Here is a 20,733-nt window from a genome sequence, read left to right as displayed (position 1 = left end):
AAAAAGGAAACTGTCATGATTTTTATAAAAGAATTTTAAAAGCCAAAAATGGGAAGAAACATTTAGCAAATTATTCCACACTGCAGCATTCACATAAGTAATTTTAGCCCCATTCTTGCATCATGTTTAAAAATAAAGTGAGGAGAAAATCTAAATCTTGCAAAGTAAGCAGAGCTTTTCTAATTTCACAAAAATACAGAACAAATTAAATGCCTGTCTCTGCCCAACTTTCCTCCCATATGGAACACACTAATTCTGGATGAAAGAGATCTGGGAATGCCTCTTATGGCCACGGCACGGCTTCCTACAGATTCACTTCCCAAAGACTGCTACAGGGAAACTTACAGCATGGTGCCTGAACAGTAGCTGATACTTGGTAGACTTGACCTATTTAATTCTCTAAATAGATGAAGCAGATGTCTTCTCAACACTTCTTTGCTTCTTTAGTTCTACCAATTACAAACATCACTGGGACTTTTGTTGCCCATAATCTAAACCTAAAAAATCCACCCATGTAACATCACTTTTGAGGGCTTTTTACATCCAGGAAGTACAGATGACACAAAAGCACAGGTATCCCTCACTGAAGTAGCTTTTGGGGCTGCTATGGAGAAATATTTACCTTTATTTGTTCATTCCAACATATTTTTTTGTCATTATACATGAGCTCTATTATTATTATTATTATTATTATTATTATTATTGCATTACAATTCTTAATACACCTTTATACCATAATTTATCATATCTCTGTATATAAGGTATGTTGACACCAAATTCACATCTTCATACATATATTTTGTATAATGATGAGGGTCTCCTTCCACCATCCATGCTATTCCCCTTCTCCCTCTCTTTCCCTCCCACCCCTCTTCCCTATCTAGAGGTAATTTTCCTCCCATGCTCTCCCTCCCTACCCCATCATTCCAACATCTAAGTACCTTTTTTGTGAACTGTACTAAGTACCTACTTTGATACTCAATATTCATCTATTATTGAGTACTACAATGTCCAGGCAGCCATTTCAGTGCTAGAAATAAAAAAGAAAACAAAATGTGTGTTTATCTGGCTCTTAGCAGTGTCTCTCCCAGCCCCAGAAATTACTCTACACCAGGGAAAGTAAACTATGGCTGACCTCCTGTTTTCTTTGTGTGGGCCAAGTGCTCAGTGTGATTACACTTTTAATACTGTTGAAAAGAAATCAAAGAAGAAATTTCATAATGTAAGAAAAACCGTATAAAATTCAAATTTCGGTGCCCATAAAGTTTAATAGGAACACAGTTACACTCATCTACTGATCTTATTGTCCACAGCAACTCTCAGACCACAGGAGCAGAGCCGAGTAGCGGCAAAGTGACGGCACATCTGGCAAAGCCAACTCCTGATATAAACAACCCAAAGCATCACCACAGCCCCATCCAGACAGGCATGCCTGAGCCAACATGAGCCAGAAGTCAGAAGTCTATCTCTAAATATAAAGAGCAAAAAGACGCTCCTTTCTTTCTGTTGAATGTGAACAAGAAAGCGTGCAATCCCTACTGCCACCATCCATCTACCTTCTGGGACCCACAAGGGGGTAATCTATACTGAGTGGAAAACCAGAAGGATTTGAATCTGTGAAGACAGTCTGAGCAACTGATTGTTCTTTATCTAAAGCCAGCCCTGCCTCTAGCTTTCTTTATAATTGAAGCAAATCTCCTAATTATTTATGTGAGTTTGAGTCTGGTTTCTGTCCCTGATAGATGGTGTCCTTACAATCGAGTAGGACTGACAGCTGTTAGTCCCTGGTAATGTCACCATCACTGCATAGTAAGTATATTTGCGAAACTCTCACTATAAGTCACTTTGCAGTCAATCCTAATAACCATGATGTAAGTACTATATGGTTATAAAGATGGAGAAAGATTTAAAGATGCTTGAAGAGGTTTAGGATTACTCAACATCAAAAATTAGGTCTTTCTGGCCAAAGTTTGTTCTTGGGTGTAGTTCAGTATGAGGCTATTTTGTTGTCTAATATCATGGATGCCCCGTACTTTGATCATTTGAAGAAACCATATAACACAAGTTCTATAGAAGAACATCATGGGAAAGGGGAGGGAGGTTTTCAAACTCAGTATATAGGCAGAGACTGAAGAGAGAGTAGGGAAGAACTGACAAGGGAACTTAGTCTTGAAGGATGCAAAGGAGTCAGACAAAGAATGCAAGGTCACTGGTGAGCTGTCATCAAAAATAAAAACAGCAAGTACACACACCAAGCCTTCAGAGAGCAATTTAAAATGGCTGGGGCATGATTTGGAAAAGAGGGTAAGGCAGGCACCAGTAGAGAGGGTAGGAGGAGAAAGATCATGAAAAGCCTCCTTTATCATGCTAAAGAATCTGAACCATATCTTGAGTACCTTGTGAAACAACTTAGAGGGTTTTTTTTTAATAAGGAAATGAACAAGACCTTATTTCCAGTTTATAAAGATAGCAATGACTAAAAGATGAAATGGGAACTGTTATGAGTAATCTATGTAACAAATAATAATGGTCTAAAATGTTCAACTAGAATAGCTTTAGAGTCTGATTTGGGATCTGCAGTCCAGTTTTGATATTTATTAGCTTTCTGATCTTTGACAAATTAATCCCTTCAACCTTCCAACTCTTCATCTATAAAGAAAAAAATAAAAACTAGAACACAACTACAGAGTCGAATAGTAAAATAGAGATAAGTATACAATGTCTGACATATTGTTAGAACTCAGTAAGCAAGTGATATGTAACTCACTGTTTCTCTTTGTCGTTATTGGTCTCATTCAAGTCTATAGCTCAGGAGTGCTAAAGAACTGGGAGCCGTCAATCAACAACAGTTAAAGCTATGGAGAGTGTATGTCATGGAATCAGAAGAGGGTCAAACAAGGAATCCTGGGAAGTGCTTTTAGGATTTAAGTAGTATGTTGCCTTTGGCCAGAAAGACCTAAAGAAAAGAATGAAGAAGAAGAGCACATACTACTGATTTGTACTATTTGGCTAAGTATAGTACATAGACCAGGTTTTTTTTTTTTTTTTTTTTTAAGGTTTCTATAGATTGCATTTTGGTCTCCATTAAATGAAAAAGAGGCGCAAAAGAGGATGGAGGAGGAAGAGAATTCCCAGAAGATAACTGATATCTACTGTGGGTTCCTGTAGAGTCCCACAGATTCACACCTCAGCCTTTGATTTCAAATCAAGTAACCTGGATGGGGACAAAAGGACCCCAACAGTTGTGACTGCCAAGATGGCAAATATTATCTGTGTTGCAAATCATCTCCACTCACCTACCACACTCCCAAACTTTCTCCTTAGTTTAAAGAAAGAGAAGGGTTCCACTGAATGATATAATAGAGATGTACTTGCTATGTAAGCTCAGTTATTCATATTTTCACATGTAAATTAGAGCAATCTTTCTCCAGTATTGGCTTCTGCAGACACCACACGTCCTAGATCCTTCCTAATTGCTACAGGATAATCAGCCTCAGGGCAGCCGGTCTGCAATGTCAAGCAACTCCCAGGCTAACCCCCACCCATCATGTGACAGATGAGAGAGCTTGAAGGATGGCCTCTGATTTCTCTGCAAAAATGAGAAGGAGCCATCTGCCAAAACTGAAGGACAATAATAAGGTCTTGGCTCAATGAATTTGAAATTTGAAATATCTGGTGTTGAAAACATGGGTAAACAAACTAAGAACACACAAAAAGCCTGAAAGGCACCAGTGAGAGACCAGCTGAGGGACTGGGTCTTAAACACACTTCACAGTTCATTTCCAGCTCTTTTAAATAAACAAGCTAGCAAACTGTGCTCCCTCTTACTCAATCTTACGCCCTTACTCATGCACCTTAAATGTCTTATTGATCACAAGAGAATTCTAAAAATTAGCCTGAGGACTTATTAACACAAATGCTGCATTACCACTGGAAGAAAGCAATAAAATAAAATTAAATTAAAAAGTTGCTTAGGACATTTAGACCTTTATATACACTAATTTCATCTTTAAAATGTTCTACCTCTGTAATCTTACAGAGCAAGCATGCACATGAAATTCTGGGCTATATTTGGCATAAACATCTATTAATACCTCCACAGCAGCAAAGAAAATGTTCAATAATTGTGACTTGGATCTGTGCCATGCACCCTAGGCCTCTCTTTGTGCTGGTTACAAATAGACTGATGGGCCAAAAAGCACGAAATAATCAAATAAATCTTGAATTTCAAAAATAAGCACTATGTTTTGTTCATGAAGAAGTAAATTCAATTTTGACCACACTCATGTACCTGGTGCTAGTCCTTATCATTTGAGGAGGAAGATGGATTCCATATTGAATCCATCAAACCAAATTAGCAGCATTAAATGGTTTACTATGTGGTGATTTTTTAAAAGCAACTTTATTTTGTTACAAAGTAATAACTGGCACATGATGCCTATATTCTGCTTACAAGAGGTTCAGCTAAAACCACAAACCTTTTGCCAGAATGTTTTGAAACTTCAAAGACAGAACATTTAGAAAATAACTCACTCACATGAGCCTACAAAGAAAGTAAGAATGTATCTTGGTGAACCAGAATCAAAAAGAAACCAAATTTAAATAATCCTACACACATTTAAAAATAAAGCTATTTCCCCTCATGTTTACCCACAATGTCCCATGCACGATAAACCAACAAAAAGGTTCAAATGAGTTCTACTCAATGACTAATTCTATACAAACTTTGCCAAAGAATAGAAAAAGGGGAAATACTCTTAAATTCATGTATGTGGCTAGGATAACCTTTGAAAACAAAACCAAGAATGAAAATTTTGGTCAATTTTACTCAGAGATTTATTAATAAAACTAAATCAATAATATTTACAAATATATATAAAATCGCCAAGTTGGAGAAATGTATGGGTAGTTTTTAACTAGAATACCTGTTATTATAACTTAGTAATGAAAGCACAGAACTGGAAAAAAAAAATACACACACACACACTTTTTTTTTTCCCAATAGATGCTGAGAAAATACTCAGTATCAATCATAATTAGGGAAGGGTGAAGTGGAAGAAAGGAGAAGTGGGGAATGAAGGAAGAAGAGAAAAAGAAAAGAAGGAAGAATATCACAGACCTACATTCAGCATGAAAAAAGACACAAAATACTAGCAAATAAAGAAATGTATACAAGGATAATTCAGCTTCACCACATGGAATGGCAATAAAGAAAAAGAATTTGACAAATTCCTTAAACTAGAAATATAAAAAATTTCCCCAAAACTGATAAAAAGTATCTGCAAAATATGCAGAGTTGATATTCTACTTGTTGAACAAAGCCAGAATGTTTGCTCAAATCATTCCTACTCAGCAGTGTTCCTCCAGAGTACACAGTAAGGCAAAAAAAAAGTGGCAAAGAAAGAAGTTGGGCATTTCCCATTTAAGGGTGACAGGACATGTACACAGAAAAATCCCAAAGAATAAATTCAAGGTTTTTTTTTTAAGCTCCTAAAATTAAAAAACAATAATATTTTAGTAAAATCATAAGACCTAAGATGTAGATATCGGCTTCATGTCTATATATTAGTAACATTCAATAGCAAAGTGAAATTTCAAAAAAAATATCATTTACAATAGCATAAAAAAACTTAAAATATTTAGAAAAATATTTAACAATAATGCATAAGAGTTCCGTACAAAAAACTTAAGCAAAGGCAAAAATAACTGTAATACCCACATAAATGATGACTATATCACTGTTGTGGAATGGAAGACTCAGTGGGATGTTAATTCTCCCAAACTTGGGTCTATAGGTTCAAGGTAATTCTCATGATAAGCCCTAGCATGCTTCATTCTGTAAAACCTTACTTTAAAATGTGCATGCATAGATATACAAAGGGACTAGAATACTCTTAAAAGGAAAACAAATTTGGAAGATGAACACTATGTGGTTTTAGCTGTTACTTACTATTTAGCTGGAGTATTCAAGACTGTGTCATATAAGCTTAACGAAAATAGATAATAAAAAATAGAATAAGGAATCCAGAAAGAGACCCATATTTGTACTCTCGTTTGCTTTATGCCAGTCACACCAAAAGCAATTCAATGATGGAAGCAAAATCTTTTCAACAAATTGTGCCAGAACCCCTGGACAGCTATAGAGAAAAAAAAATTATATATATATATATATATATATACACACACACACACACACACACACACACACACAAACACACACAAAAACACACACACACACCCCTAATCCTAAATTAAACTAAGAAAGATCACAACTTAATCATAAAAATGAAACCTAAGAAACTGCTAGAAGAAAATAGAGTAGGACAGCTTTGTGATTTGGGAATAAAAAAAGTTTCTCAGGACAGAAAGAGTAAAAACAGAACACAAGAACAGATGTCAACACTAGAAATATTTTGCTCTTCAAAAAACAGTATTCGGAAAACCAAAAGGTCAATTAACCTGGGAGAAGTATTTGTAATATGTGTACCTGGAAAGACCTTCCATCCAGAATACATAAAGACACAGGCAAAAAACAAAGAAGTAAAAAGTGGTGAAAGAGTTACACAGAAACTTCCCAAAAGAAGAGAAATGTATACAATAAGCACAAGAAAAAGTCTTGCCATCACTAGTAATCATAGAAAGGCAACTGTAAACTGTAACAAAAAGCCATTGCATACCCAACAGAAAAGCTAAAAAATTTAAAAACTGACAGCACCAAATGATGGTACATATGCAAAACAAGTAGAATTCCCACAGGTTGTCAGTGGGAGTGTAAAATATACTGTACAACTGCTCTACCAAACAGTTTGGCAGTCTTTTAATAAAACTAAATATATACCTACCCTACATCCCAGCTATTCCTTTCTTGTATTTGCTCAAGAAAATGATGAAATATATCCACAAAAAAAGGGGGAAGGACTTCTATAACAGTCATAAAATTTTCTTCATAATAGACTAAAGCTAGGAATAGCTGAGGTGGCCATCAACTCAAGAACACAAATTGTGCCATACTCTCAGAGTGGAATACTTTCAGAAATAAAAAGAATGAAGTACTGTGAGCAGCAGCATTGATGAACCTCAAAATCATGAGGCAGAGTGGCAGAAGCCCTTACACAAAAAGTACCTGCAAAATAAATTCTAGAATAGGCAGCACTAATATATGGTGGGGGAAAAACTTCAAAGAATGGTTGGCATCTGGTGGCAGAGAGAGGTGCAAGGCACAGGTTTGAGAAAACTGTAAGCACATGTTTGAAAAAACTTTCTGAGGTGAATGAAATATTCTCTATCTTCATAAGGTGTTGAGTTATATAGGTAGATATATTTATAAAAACTCTTCAAATCATACAGTAAAATTTGTGAAATTCACCATATGAAAATATTACCTCAGAGGAAAAAAACAAACAAATGTTGAGCTCTACTTAATGGCAAGCACACATTCAGGAAAGTGAGGTATACTGATGTTTACAACTTGCTTTGAAGTGTATAAAAGAAAAGGATTAATTAGTGGCTATGACATGAAGCAAATATAAATATTAGTAACTGTAGAATTTAGGCAAGGGAGACTTTAAACTGAGGTGCATATTTTTAAATTTTTCAGAAAAAAAAATATGGTTAAAAAAAAACTATCAAAAAATAAAAGTACCAAGACTAACTCTATTAAAAATGGTTAAGCTGGGCATGGTGGAACATGCCTATAATCCCAGCAACTAGGGAAGCTGAGGCAGAAGGGTGGCAAGTTCAAAGCCAGCCTCGAAACTTAGTGAGGCCCTGTCTCCAAATAAAAAATATAAAAGGCTGGGGATGTACTTCAGTGGTTAAGTGGCCCTGGGTTCAAATCCTAGTATGGAAAAAAAATGACTGGATCAAATTAATTATAAGATTTAAATAAGAAATATTATGCTTATGTGAAAGAAGACTCAAGATCATAAATATGTGTATTTGTCCCAAATTATTCTATGAATTCAACAAATCCCAGTCAAAATCTTAAAATGTTTTTCATGAAACTTACTTGAGAATCTCTTCCACACCTGTTTATATACACAACTCCTCCACTCTGTCTATACACACAAACTACACACAGGCTGGAGCTGATAGTTCAGATTCTGTAGAAAGAAGGCACATTCCTTGAACAAAAGTCTTATTATACATTCTTTTAAAAAAATTGAATTAGATCTCTACCCACAACATATATATTTTTTTAAAAAAAATCTACACCTAATATGGTAGAAGTCCAATGGCTAAATAAATAAATAAATAAATAAATTTCCTAATTTTTTAGGAGAAAAGCAAAGAATATTTCATGAAATGTTACAAAAGATGTCTTAAATAAAACACAAAAGCACAAACCACAAAGCAGAAAATAAAAAGATTCTACTCTTAATATATCAAAATCATAAAAGTCTGTTCAACAAAATAGAAAATGACAATGTGGATACTAACAGGCTGGGAGAAGACCTTTACCATACAAATAAATCAAAAGGTTCAGGATTCAGAAAGACATTTTTCAAATCAATATGAAAAATACAAAACAAACAGTAGAAAAAGAAAAACAGGCAATGTATTTGAACAGGAAATTCATAAAAGAGGAAACACAAATGACTAATGTCACTAGTAATTAGGAAAATGAAAATTTAAACCATAAAAGCCTACTTCACACCCACTATACCTGCAAATATTAAACCTTACCAAGGATAGTTGTACAATAGGAGATCTTATCCATTGTAAATAGGAGTGGGAACTGATACAACAACTTTGGGTTAAAAAAAATAAAGGCAATATCTATTTAAGCTTAATATGTGTGTCCTGTAGGACCAAACAATCCTAATCCAATATATATCCTAGAGAAACCTTCAGACACATACACAAGGCGATAGTACAAAAGCATCCAGGAGTAACATGACTTTGAAAGAAAGCAAAGTGGTCTTAGTTGGACAGCTCAATAAAAAGTGACAGATTCATATGGTGAAGGACTATACATATGAAAATAAAGAACCAAAGTTTGGCAGGATCTCAAATGGTGTCTAAATAGTTAGTATAACAAGTAGAGCCTGTTTCGATTTGGATCTAGGAGTCTCCCCTGAGAAGCTCATGTGTTAGGCAACACGGCAATGTTCACATGTGAAAAAAACAGAATACGAGAGCTAAAACTTCATCAGTATATTAATCCACTAGATGAATTAATATTTGAATGGACTGTTGGGTGGCAACTCTAGGCAGGTGGGGCATGGCTGGAGGAAGTAGGTCACTGAGGTGTGCCTTTAGGGATTATATCTTGTTCCTGACTCATCAAATTCTCTCTCTTTTCTGGCTGCCATGAGCTGAACAGCTTCTCTCTGCCACACCCTTCTACCATGACATTCTGTCTCACCTCAGGCCCCAAAATAATGGAGATCATGGACCATGGACTGAATTTCTGAAACTGCCACTCTGAAATAAACTTTTCTTTCTCTATGTTGTTCCTGTGAGGTATTTTGGGCACAGTGATAAAAAGGTGATTAACACAGAGCATAGTCACAAAACTTTTACCACACACTAAATAAGTACATGTGTATTTCTATACAGAGAAGATAGATACACGATTAACACAGAGCATAGTCACAAAACTTTTACCACACACTAAATAAGTACATGTGTATTTCTATACAGAGAAGATAGATACACTTTCTAAGTAGTTTTCATATATAACAATAAATATATTTACATATATGGACACATAACATGTAACATGCAACATAACATTATGTATGTATTATTTCTGTGTATTGGCATGATATAAAGAAATGTTTAAGAGTAATTATAAGAACAGTATTTATAAGAACAGTTAAAACAGTAGATCACAGAAGAAATTGCATGTATATGGTTATGTCTTATTTTTTCACGTGTATTATAGATACATGGGTGTTCACTACATTATTCTTTATACTTATCTGCAGGTGTTCAATACATAAAATTTCAAACAGATGCAATTTGAACAAGCAACACATAAATACTTTTATTTAGAACAGACAGAGATGCAAGTATTTTTTTAACCAAAAAAAATGAGCCTGTGAAACAATTCACAAACTGATTAGAAAGCATCTTGCTCAAAATTATTTGATTCAGGAACAAAAAGGTAAAGTTAAATGATTGACATTCTTTTAACAGATATTTCACACATAGATTTTTGTGTTAATGTAAGAAGAAAAACAATTGCTCCTAAATAAAATTTACATGTGAACCAAAGACCAAAGAATTTTCCAGTATACTATTCCAGAATAACCCAAATTAAAAGCAAAGTCTGAAAAGTAGGAAAACTGTGCACGTTAGCAGCATAATAAACAAGAAGTAGAAGTAAGACAGGATAAAATAACAAAATAGCCATGACTATATACAGTGGCAGAATAGAAATAACTGTCAAGCCAATGTTAAACATAAGAAAAGGCAGTTACAACCATGGTAGTTGTGGAATAAACTTATTTTATCAAACAATATCCTCTCACTTTAAGTTGGGACTGCTTCTTTCTGGCTTCCACACAGAATGAGTCACCGGGTTAAATCTGTGGGCACACATGTAGGAAAGAAGTGTTGGCATTTCTCCAAGTTCAGCAAGAGATTCTTTTTTCCACTACCAAGGCTGTCCTTGGAAACCCTGCCATAACTGGACAACCACCCACTTCACCCATTTAATTCACTAACCATCTATTCTTTGAAGCACAGTGAAACTATGTATGGCAGGTGAAGAAATTCACAAGACTGGGCAAGTCATCTCAACTCACAGGGGACCAAAAAATACTCCAGATCCTTTAGATCTTCTGCAACTTTTTTTTTTTTTTTAATGATTAACAGAACAAGCTCAAAATCCTGTCAGCTCTCATAGGTTATCTATCAGATTTGTCCGTAGACACCATCAATCTGATGGGAGCTAAACAACATTCAGTGATTTGCCATTAAAATAGAAGCACATCAGACAAGGGTAACCAAGACACAACCCTGAAAAACAAATATCAAGTACCAATCAAATGCCTAAAGCACCCTCTTATCTGAGGAACGAAAGATAAAATTAAACTGCAATCTTGGCTCCCAGCAATATTAGAACAAAGAAGAAAAAGTACTGAATTCCAGAAAATACCCCTTCAGCGGGGCATAGATAAGAAAAATAGGAAAAAAGGAACATCTTGAATTTCTATTTGTATAACAGAAATGGCCAGAAATGCAGAATGAAACCAGACACGCATTCACCCAAAGAGATTTATCCCAAACATACATGCAGTGCTAAGCAGCTGGATACTGGGGTGGCAGATGAAAGAGCCAGATGGGCACTTCCAGGTCTCCCAGATGGCTGCAGCTTTCCCCCAAAGTTTCATATAAGTTGTAAAATGGTTCTATTTGCATATAGTTCTTTTAATTGAATTTATTTTCAATTTGTACATAAAACCATAAAAATTATACATATTAAGAGTACCGTGTGATATTTCAATATATGTATACACTGTGTATTATTTAAACATACCCAATTCTTCAAACAATATCCTCTGATGAAAAATTTCAATATCTTTTCTTATAGCTTTTTTGAAATACACAGTACATTACTGTCATCTAGTCACCCCACTGTGTAATAGCACACCAGAATTTGTTGCTCCCATCTAACCCTATATAGAGGATTTATTAAAGGGAGGCTACCTGAAAATATTTTGTACCTTAGTTAAAAATAAACAACTTACAGGAGATGCAGAAGAACTGTATTCAAAATGCAAACTAAATTGCACATTTTCATGATATTAAAACTGTAGCTAGAGTACCATCAAAAGTTTAAATTGTATCTTCACTCCAGAAAGAAAATAAATTACAGAATTTCAAAAGATTAGCTGGCAAATTAGCAACTCAAAGGTGGATGTGCAAATGGAATACCTACACAAATATACTCTGAGTAGTACTCAAAGCCACAGTATACATGCTATATCAAAAGTATCCATTTGACTTGAAACATATATGCTACACAATATAACTTTTTGTACATCAGAGAATTTCAAGCATGCAATGACCTGCTTGGATCTACCCACATTTTCATATTCTCCAACTCTCCTACTATCAGAAGTACTTTAGTGGAAACATAGAAGCACAAACTGTAAAATTGGTCTTGGGCTATTGCAACTCAAAAAGAAAGCAGAGAATAAGTCTTCCTGTTTGAGGAGACTAAGATGAGACATGTTGAGGGACCTGCTGCATAATCTTAAGTAAATAAGAATGCTGGTCATCAAACTCTTTCTTCCAAACTGCATTGCCTTTCTGGAGAAAAATGGGTTTTCTTTGTTTCTTTGGGATCAGCCAGCACAGGAGTTATGTTTGATGCCAACCGAAAATCTGACAAACAGCTCACATGAACTTCTACCCATATTACTTTGGTGGTAATTAGCTGACAAAATAAACCCCATATATTGATTTTTTAAGAATTTATGACACAGATGATTTTTAATTGAAGACTAAAATATATTTTTTCCTTTTACTTCCCCACCACAGATTGATTTTTTTTTTTTTTTTGTCTTCTCAAAAGGTGTTCAAGAACTATCTCAAAACATTTTTAGTTAATTTTGGTTTTATATGATCTGGCCAGGAAAGACAAATGCTATTAACTAAACAACAACAAAAGCACACAATTCTTGTAGTAGATAAATTATGACCTTCCTATCTTTTCATCCTAGTGGAGGATTAAGCAGCTGGCACTAACTGATAGCCTCTGCTTAAAGGAAGGAAATTTCACCAGGACCTCTTCCCTCACCAGGTGAAGGGAGCCAGAATGCAAAAAGCAGCATATTGTATATTTTGGTTACTCAGTAATCTTAAAAACATTGACAGTAGAAAGAAAAAAGAAAAACACTGTAAGTGTGTTTGTAAAGGACCAAAAACCCACCAAATGAATTTGTGTATATATCTATCTTATAGATAGCATATAAACACATTTAATTCTAAATAAGATAAGCCTAAATAAGACTGCTTGAGCAAATTTTTACTATTAAATTTCATTTTGTGCCCTCCAACAGATGAATAGAGAAAGAAAATGTATATACACAATGGAATACTACTCAGCTATAAAAATGGCTTTATGACATTTGCCAATATATGGATAGATCAAGAGATTATCATGCTAAGTAAAATAAGACAGTTCCCCAAAATCAAAGTTTAAATATTCTCTCTGACAAGTGGATGCTAACAAGATAAATGGATGTTAACACACAATGCAGGGGGTAGGTTACAGCAAAATAAAAGTTCATTGGATTTGATAAAGGGGAATGAAGGGAAAGCGGGGGGGGGGGGGGGATAGGTATAGGAAAGACAGCAGAATGAATCCGACACAATTTTCCTATGTATATGTATAAAGGCACCACAGTGAATCTCCACATCATGTGCAACCACAGGACTGGGATCCAAATTGGAAATAAGATATACTCCATGTGTATATAAATATATCAAAATATACTGTCACGTATATCTGCAAAGAACAACAGCAGCAACAAAAAGATACTGGTTTGGGTATCATTTCTATTATGCTATCTTTAACAAAAGCTTTTCATTAGTTGTGAAGACTTCTTTAAAATGCCCATGAATAGATTGTAAATCTGATTTCTTATAGTCCTTGTTCAGTGTTACTCAATTAAGATTAATTTACATGATGTAAACAAGCATCTGTGTTTTATACTTCTTATATTGCTGCAGATTACTAAAGGCATGGATTTTGGTAAGGGGTTGCTAACAACTTCACTAGCATGTTCAGTGGGGAAGAATGTCAAAAATTCTTTTCTATCACAAATATCAAAGATTTTAGATTTTTCTCATTTTTCTCTCTTTTGTACCTTTGTACTTATTTCAAACTTCCTCACTAAATGTTGTTTTGAACCACCATCTAGATGTGTTTCTAAATATAGTTTTAAAACTATTATCCCATTAAAGTACTACAACAATGACAGCTAAATAAATAAATTGTTCTTGTCAGGTCTTTTGTTCACAACAGCAAAAAAAAAAAAAAAAAAAAAAGAAGACTAAAACATTCACCAAAAAGCCCCCCTCCCCCCAAAAAACAATAAATCTGAAAACATTAATGGAGAAAAATGGACAGCTTAACAGTTGCTGAGCTTCTGTTTCGCTTTGAAGCTAGCAATGGATGTGTGCTTTGGGTTTCCTTGTATGGTTTCATGGGTTAACTATCATCAACTATTCTGCAGCTTCTGTGTTTCAAATTATGCTTTTTAATAATGTGATGTGAGATAGATTATAGATGGATAGGGACAGATGATAATTTACTACCTACAGTGCCTTTGAAAGAAGTGACTTGTGCCTTTGGACTTTAAGATACTGATTTAAAACAAATATTGGAAAGATTTAGCTCTTAAAAAAAAAAAGATCTTAAGAGAACTAATCATCAGTATGTTTTTTTAAGACTTTTGAAGTACTTACTCATCAATAGTTTTAAGGACAGGCTGATTAAATAATAATAATTTTAAAACCTAATTGCTGTTATATAACCTGAAGCTTCAAACTGGAAGGGGGAAAGGAGTTCTACAGCGCCACCTACCGGTAAAGGGTAATAAAGTTGCAGGATACTTGGACAAAATAAACAGGCAGATGGAAAAGCAAGTGACAAGCTACAGAAAAGGAGTGGGTGATACTCAACAGGGAAAAGTTAAACAGACAAAAAACATTACACATGAGTACAACAATATAAGCCCAAAGGACATCTTGATTGTTCTTCAAAGATTTTTCAAACAATAAATCTGAAAGAATCTTCTCCTGGCCCCAATTAGCCATTCAGGTCAAATTTTATATGCAAGCTAAAGATATGATGTCCAATTTATTCATGTTTTTTTAGTATTCTAAAACACAAGCTTAAAAAGGTAAAATTAAACTCCACTGAATCGTGTTTCAAGTAAGTTAAATGAAATCAGAGGCAGATATTTCCCTCAAATGTATGCTTCAAGGACCAGGATCTTTTGTCCCCATACTTTCACAAAAAAAAAAAAAAAAAAAAAAAAAAAAAAAAAAAACAAAGAAATAATAATGTTTAATGTGACCAATCAAATTCAGACTGTCAATGAAAAACATCTCAAAAAAATTTACTATTTGAGCCCACTCTCAAACTTAAGATATTCAAATAATTTTAGTCAAAGGAAATTTAACTAGCAGCACAACAGGCACCCTTTTCTTCAATAACAAAGTATAACATGCCAGGAAGAAAGCCAGAAGGAAACTTGATAAACTAGTTCAAATTCCAATTCCCATAAGCTGTTGCATATTAGAGAACCTAAAATTCAAATAGCATGATGCAATGAACAATATATGAATCCTAGTCTTAATTCCTCCAGTAACTAGCTGAGTTTCCATGAACTGAACAACTTTCGATGGACTAGACAACTTCTATGAGTATTCATTTTCTCCTCTACACAATTAGAATAAGGAACTAAATGGGCCTCATGGTAATGTCACTGTTAAAAATTGTTTAGCCTCTATGATTTCCCAAGCATCCAGGAAAAGTTTGCACTTCAATGGTCATACCTCAATGACCAGATAAACACAAGAATGAAAGAAAAGTTAGCTTTATCTTTCAGGTATATCTTGCTATTTTTAAAAAATAGCAATACAAATAGAATCACACATTCACACTACAGTGTTAATTGTGTAGGTCAATCAAAAGAATCCTGGTTTCTATCCTTGGTGCCTTCTGCCTCATACAGTCAGAACTTAATATTAATGGGAAAAAAATCTACAAAAAAAAGAAAATGCATTATGTAATATGCAGGACAGGACTTCAATATCAATTCTTGAATCTTTTTTGTAACAGGTATTTCCTCCTTTATGCATTCCTTTTTATATGCTATGTTTTATGACAATTATGAATTCAATATGAGAAATGACTTAAAGGCTGTAGATCCTCAAGTATACATAGATTGCTCTAAAATGCCATCTGAAAGACAGAATAAGTTAATTTAGATCTGTGCATTTCCTATACTTACCAGCTGACTTAAATGGCTCAATTATTTATCCCATAGGGGGCGGGAATCATGCATTTTTCTCAATACTAATTATTACCAATAACAGGCCTTAGAAAGTGACTTCCTCAGCGGCAATCAGTCCCCAACTTAAAAGTGCAAAGAATGAAATGGGACAAAGAGGCACTGGGATTGTAGCTCAGGGGCACACCACTTGACTAACATGCTAAAGGACCTGGGTTCTAGCCCTAGTAACTCCCCCCCCAAAAAAAAAGGGGGGGGAGACATGTTTCACATGTAAATAGTAAAACAAAACTTGACATTAAAGTCTTTTTCATCAGCTTTCTCTACTTGGTGCCTGGGCTTATTTAGAAATGTTCAAAGGGTATCCCCAGTCATCAGAAGCAGTCAATCTAACCCTCTGCATGTTTAACTGACATTTAAAGACAAGTGAACAATGAACACAAATTTTACTTATGTCAAAGGTGAATTAATTAATATTCTGGTTTTAACCTTCAAACTGCATGCATTCCTTCCATTTAGAATGCAAATATTAGTTCTCAGAAAGGTAAATATATGCAATAGATTTAGCTGCACTACTTCTATCATTTTCAAATTCATTCATTCATTCACTCATCAAATATTTACGGAGCCCCTATTTTGAGACAGGACCATTCCAGGAGTTGGGGCTAAGGAATGAACAAGAGGAGAGAGTGAAACAAAGACAATACACGTGAAAATAAACCACAAGGGCTGTGAAAGAAATAGTTCTTTGAAATATAACTATAGTTATTTGATTTATTTTCTTGACGTATACAATGCGTTGCATGAGGCTCTCAGCACAGACGCTAAATCATCTTAAGTGAAGTTAACAGTTCACATTCAACGCACATGTGTATTCCAGTTTCAGTATCCTACATGAGTCAAGGGAAACATAAAAGAAACAGAGAACCACTGAAATTTGAAACGAAACAGATTTAAAACATCTGTTTTCTCTCTTTGCTGGATAAGCACAGAGAGGAGAAAGGTGAATATTCAATGGATGCTTTTTAAGAAAAAAAAGGAGAATAAAAAAGCTCATCCAGTATTTTATACCATTCCCTGGTATTTTAAAGGCGATCGCAACTTAAACTAAGAAAAAGACCTAAAATGAAGAATAATTTATGAATATTCAAATCATTCCCAACCCCGCCGCCCCAATCCCCGCCTCCGAATATACTCTCTTAAACACTGGTGCTCTTAAACACGCGTGATAAGGCAGGAACTTACTTTCCCTGACTTGGGATCAAACTCCCCAAAATATACAAGGCAAAGATAATAGGTTCTCTTACTCCCATCTTGGAATTCCATCTAAAGCCAAGAGGTCGATAACCTCCAAGGAGGTTGCGTCGCAGGTTAGGGAACTGCCAGGAGGGGCTCCCGGGAGTGACCAGCCCCAGGGCGCCCGCTGCGCCCGGCCCCTCCGCCCTCCCTTTCCCCAGGCCCCGCGAACACCGCGGCCTCAGCCCCGCGCGCCTACAGGAGGAGCAAGGCTGGGGATGGAGGACGGGCGGCGGGACCTGGGGGAGATGGACCTGGAGGAGAGGGACCCCCAGCACTGCTGCAGCCGCCGCCCGGGTTACCACTCCGAGGTCCGGCCCAAGCCCCCCGGACCCCCGCCCTGCACGGACTCTGACCTCTCCGAGTCCCGGGGCTGCTGCTGCTGCCGCCACTGCTGCCTGTGCTGGTGGTGCTGCCGCTACCGGAGCCGCTGGTGCTACTGCTGTTCCCTCCGCCGCCTTTGGCATTCTTGCGTGGGGCCATCACGCGCTCCACGGAGGCTGCCGAGGACCTAGCGGCTTCCTCAGTGCTCCAGGGACACAGGGGGCGCGGGGGGCAGCTGATGGTGACAGACGCTGGAGCGGGTACGGGCCGCGGCTGCAGCAGCACCACCTCTGCTCCGGCACCGCCAGCCGTGCCTGCGAGGACTTTCACCCGCGTGCGGGCTGCGCGTGCCCGGGCCTCGCGCGCACAGAACCTGTGACCCCCCCCTCCCGCGGCGAGAGCGCGCTGCTCGCCCACCCCAGGCCACGCCCCTGACCGGCCTCGCCGCACCCACAGGAGGATGAGTGATGCGGAGACGAGCCAATCGCAAGAGCCTCTGTGAAGGGGGCGGTACCTTGCCGTGTTTCCCTCCCTCCCCCTGCAGACTTGGGGCAGTTCTGGCGCGTTGCAGCAGCCGGAGAGCGCGAGCCACTTTCGGCTCTCCAGTCCGTCTCGGGACTTTGGAACGTGGCAAACGTGGAAGCCAACAGGGCTCTCGCGAGCGTTGGAGGACCCTGCTGGATCGGGATGAGGTGGGGCGCGCGGGGCGGGACAGACGGACACGTGGGCAGCTCCCGGGAGAAGCGCGCCTCCTCTTGGCGGGTCACTGGGGATTTTGTTCCCGTACCCCTTTCCTTTGTGGACACCCAGGAGTCTCATCCTTCTTCCTGCGAAAGGGATGCCCGTTTCTTGTCAGTCTTAAGACTTATTTCTGAAATGGTGACGCTAGGACCAGTTAAATGCTTACACCGCAGTTATTGATCCGTTGGTTTTAAAACCGGGGTCTAATCCATTTGTGCCATCAGTATTTTTAGAGAATCTTGGTTAAGACATAAAAATGAAAATGCGACACAAAAAGTTCATTTTTCTCACCCTGGACAGCAGCACCCTTTATCTGAAATTTCCCTCCGCCATTCTAACCCCTGCAGTCAACTTTCCCTGATGCCCCTGGTCACCGGGTCCCCTTCTAGTACTCAAAGTACTTGGACCGTGCAGCCTCATAATTAGAAATAGGGAAATGAAAATGTTGGCACGTGGAAGAACCAGACAAGGACTTGATGTCATGTCAGAGTTGTCTTCATCTTCTTTGTGTCAAAATTACTAAACATCAAGACCAGTAATAGGCAAGAAACGTTTAGTAATTTGATACATTTTTAATAACGTTCAGAGACCTTCCCCGAATTCGGGACCCTGTTTCCAAACACCCTCTAGAAGTGTCTCCAGAGGGCCCAGGAGCTATAACATGATTTCAATGGGGAAGAATGGGAGGATGGGGGAGCTTGGCTAATAAGTGGTGGGCTGTGTGATGCTTCTTAATATAAAATAATAGTAAGAGTTAAACTGACGAAAGAAAAAAAAAACAGTGCTCTCACTTCATATGACAGTTTAACTCAAATAATCGCAAAATTCTATTATCGTGCTCATTTTTCAAGGATGAGCTAAAGATTGAACAAAGTAAGTAAGGTCACAGAAACTGTTCCTTGATACTTTGTAAATACAAATCATGGGAGGAAAAAGACTACTTAGTTTTTCCTTGAACCATAAAGAAACATCTACAATAGTATTTGTATCCTAAACAATACTTAGAGCATCAAATACTGTCCACCTAATCCAATTTCAGGGACTAAATCCTCCCAGTCTAAATATCAGAATTCTGCATTTAACATCTGTTTATACTTCCCACTTGATGAGCATGAAAAACAAAGCTTACCTTGGATCCACGAATTTCTTTACACAAGATCTTTACTTAGCATGGGGTGGGAGATGGAGGGTTAGGATTCCCTCCATCTTTGAAATTGAGGGGACAAATACCCTGTGTTATCCTAGCCTCTTTTCTAATGCTGAGTGAAATAATGTTAAAAGGACCACAAAAACAGCACCAAACTAGGACACTGTATTAAAATACTAATTTAATGGAACTTTTGAACTAGGCCAAATGTGTCTTTCAGATATTTTCATAAATTTCCATTGGCTTCAGTGGGATTTGCAAGTGAGAGCTGGAGGACACCATTTGCCCTAGTTTTTTTTTTGTTGTTTTGGTTTTAATTTTTTTCTCCTGTTGCTCCTTCACAACTTCCAGTCAAATGATTTCAAAATTACATATTTCTGGACCTACTTATGTATATTAAAATCATTGCTATAAAACTCCATTTTAACCTCCTACCTAGAAAGTGCCTCTCATTTGTATGCAATCTTCCTAATATGAAATTTTATTATTACAAACTAAAAATGAATATTCCCCAAGCTTTATTTAACATAAGTTAGGTCATCATGGGGGGGGGGAAGAATTTCCACTGGTCATGATTCATTTATATGTTTTCATATTACATTAGTGGAATGTGGCACAATGAAAGTTTTGCTGGGACATAGGAGGGCACTTTTAAATCTTTTTCTACTCAAAATGCTCCCAAAGCAATTATTCCCAAATGAGGTTTATCTCAGTGAGTAAATGAACTGACATTTGCACCAGTCTGATTAGTATCTACATCATAAAAATACAGAATGAATTTATATGAGCAGAAACAATTTTACCATCTAGCCAAAAATAGATTAGAATTGGAAATATTATCTTGTGATATTGGAAAATGAGCTGAAAACATATTAACTAAGAAAAATTATCATTTCCTTTTGCATTTCAATTTCTTATATTTTCCTATCAGGATTGGTGCTTCTTATAAAATAATTCTTAATTATTAACATTTAAGTGATGGTTATTGCTAGATCCAAAGTTCTTAGCAGAGGAAATTGATAGAATCAACTGACTCTTAAGTCTCAAACCTATTGCCAGAAAGAAACATAAACATAACATAAACATGTGGGGCAAGGCAAGTAATTAGAGACTAACAACTAATTATGGTTAGGTAAATTCTGTGGTTTATAAATGTAAATATCAATATTATTGAGAAGTAGTTAGTAATGAAAACTAATTAGAGAAAATAATGAGGAGAAATCTCAGATATCCTATTGGTTTGCA

At 36.6% G+C, this 20,733-nt stretch overlaps 1 protein-coding gene across 7 annotated transcripts in view; it reads right to left on the bottom strand.

The window, feature by feature from the left end:
• The window catches only part of ASPH (aspartate beta-hydroxylase), a 213,079-nt gene extending 195,070 nt beyond the window's left edge, over positions 1-18,009 (bottom strand). For 2 of the 7 annotated variants that reach the window (XM_081265760.1, XM_081265761.1), the window contains exon 1: positions 17,633-18,009. In XM_081265760.1, coding sequence (XP_081121886.1) covers positions 17,633-17,759 — 127 coding nt within the window. In that variant the 5' untranslated portion in view covers positions 17,760-18,009. The remainder of the gene's footprint in view (positions 1-17,632) is intronic. The other 5 variants (XM_081265762.1, XM_081265763.1, XM_081265767.1 and 2 more) reach the window with 4 other exon arrangements.
• Positions 18,010-20,733: the final 2,724 nt, after the last annotated feature.

Source organism: Spermophilus citellus (assembly GCF_964194105.1).
Source record: "Spermophilus citellus genome assembly, chromosome: 14".
Classification (NCBI taxonomy): Eukaryota; Metazoa; Chordata; class Mammalia; order Rodentia; family Sciuridae; genus Spermophilus; species Spermophilus citellus.
The sequence above is the reverse complement of the archived record's forward strand: the minus strand, read 5'-3'. Positions and strand labels throughout refer to the sequence as shown.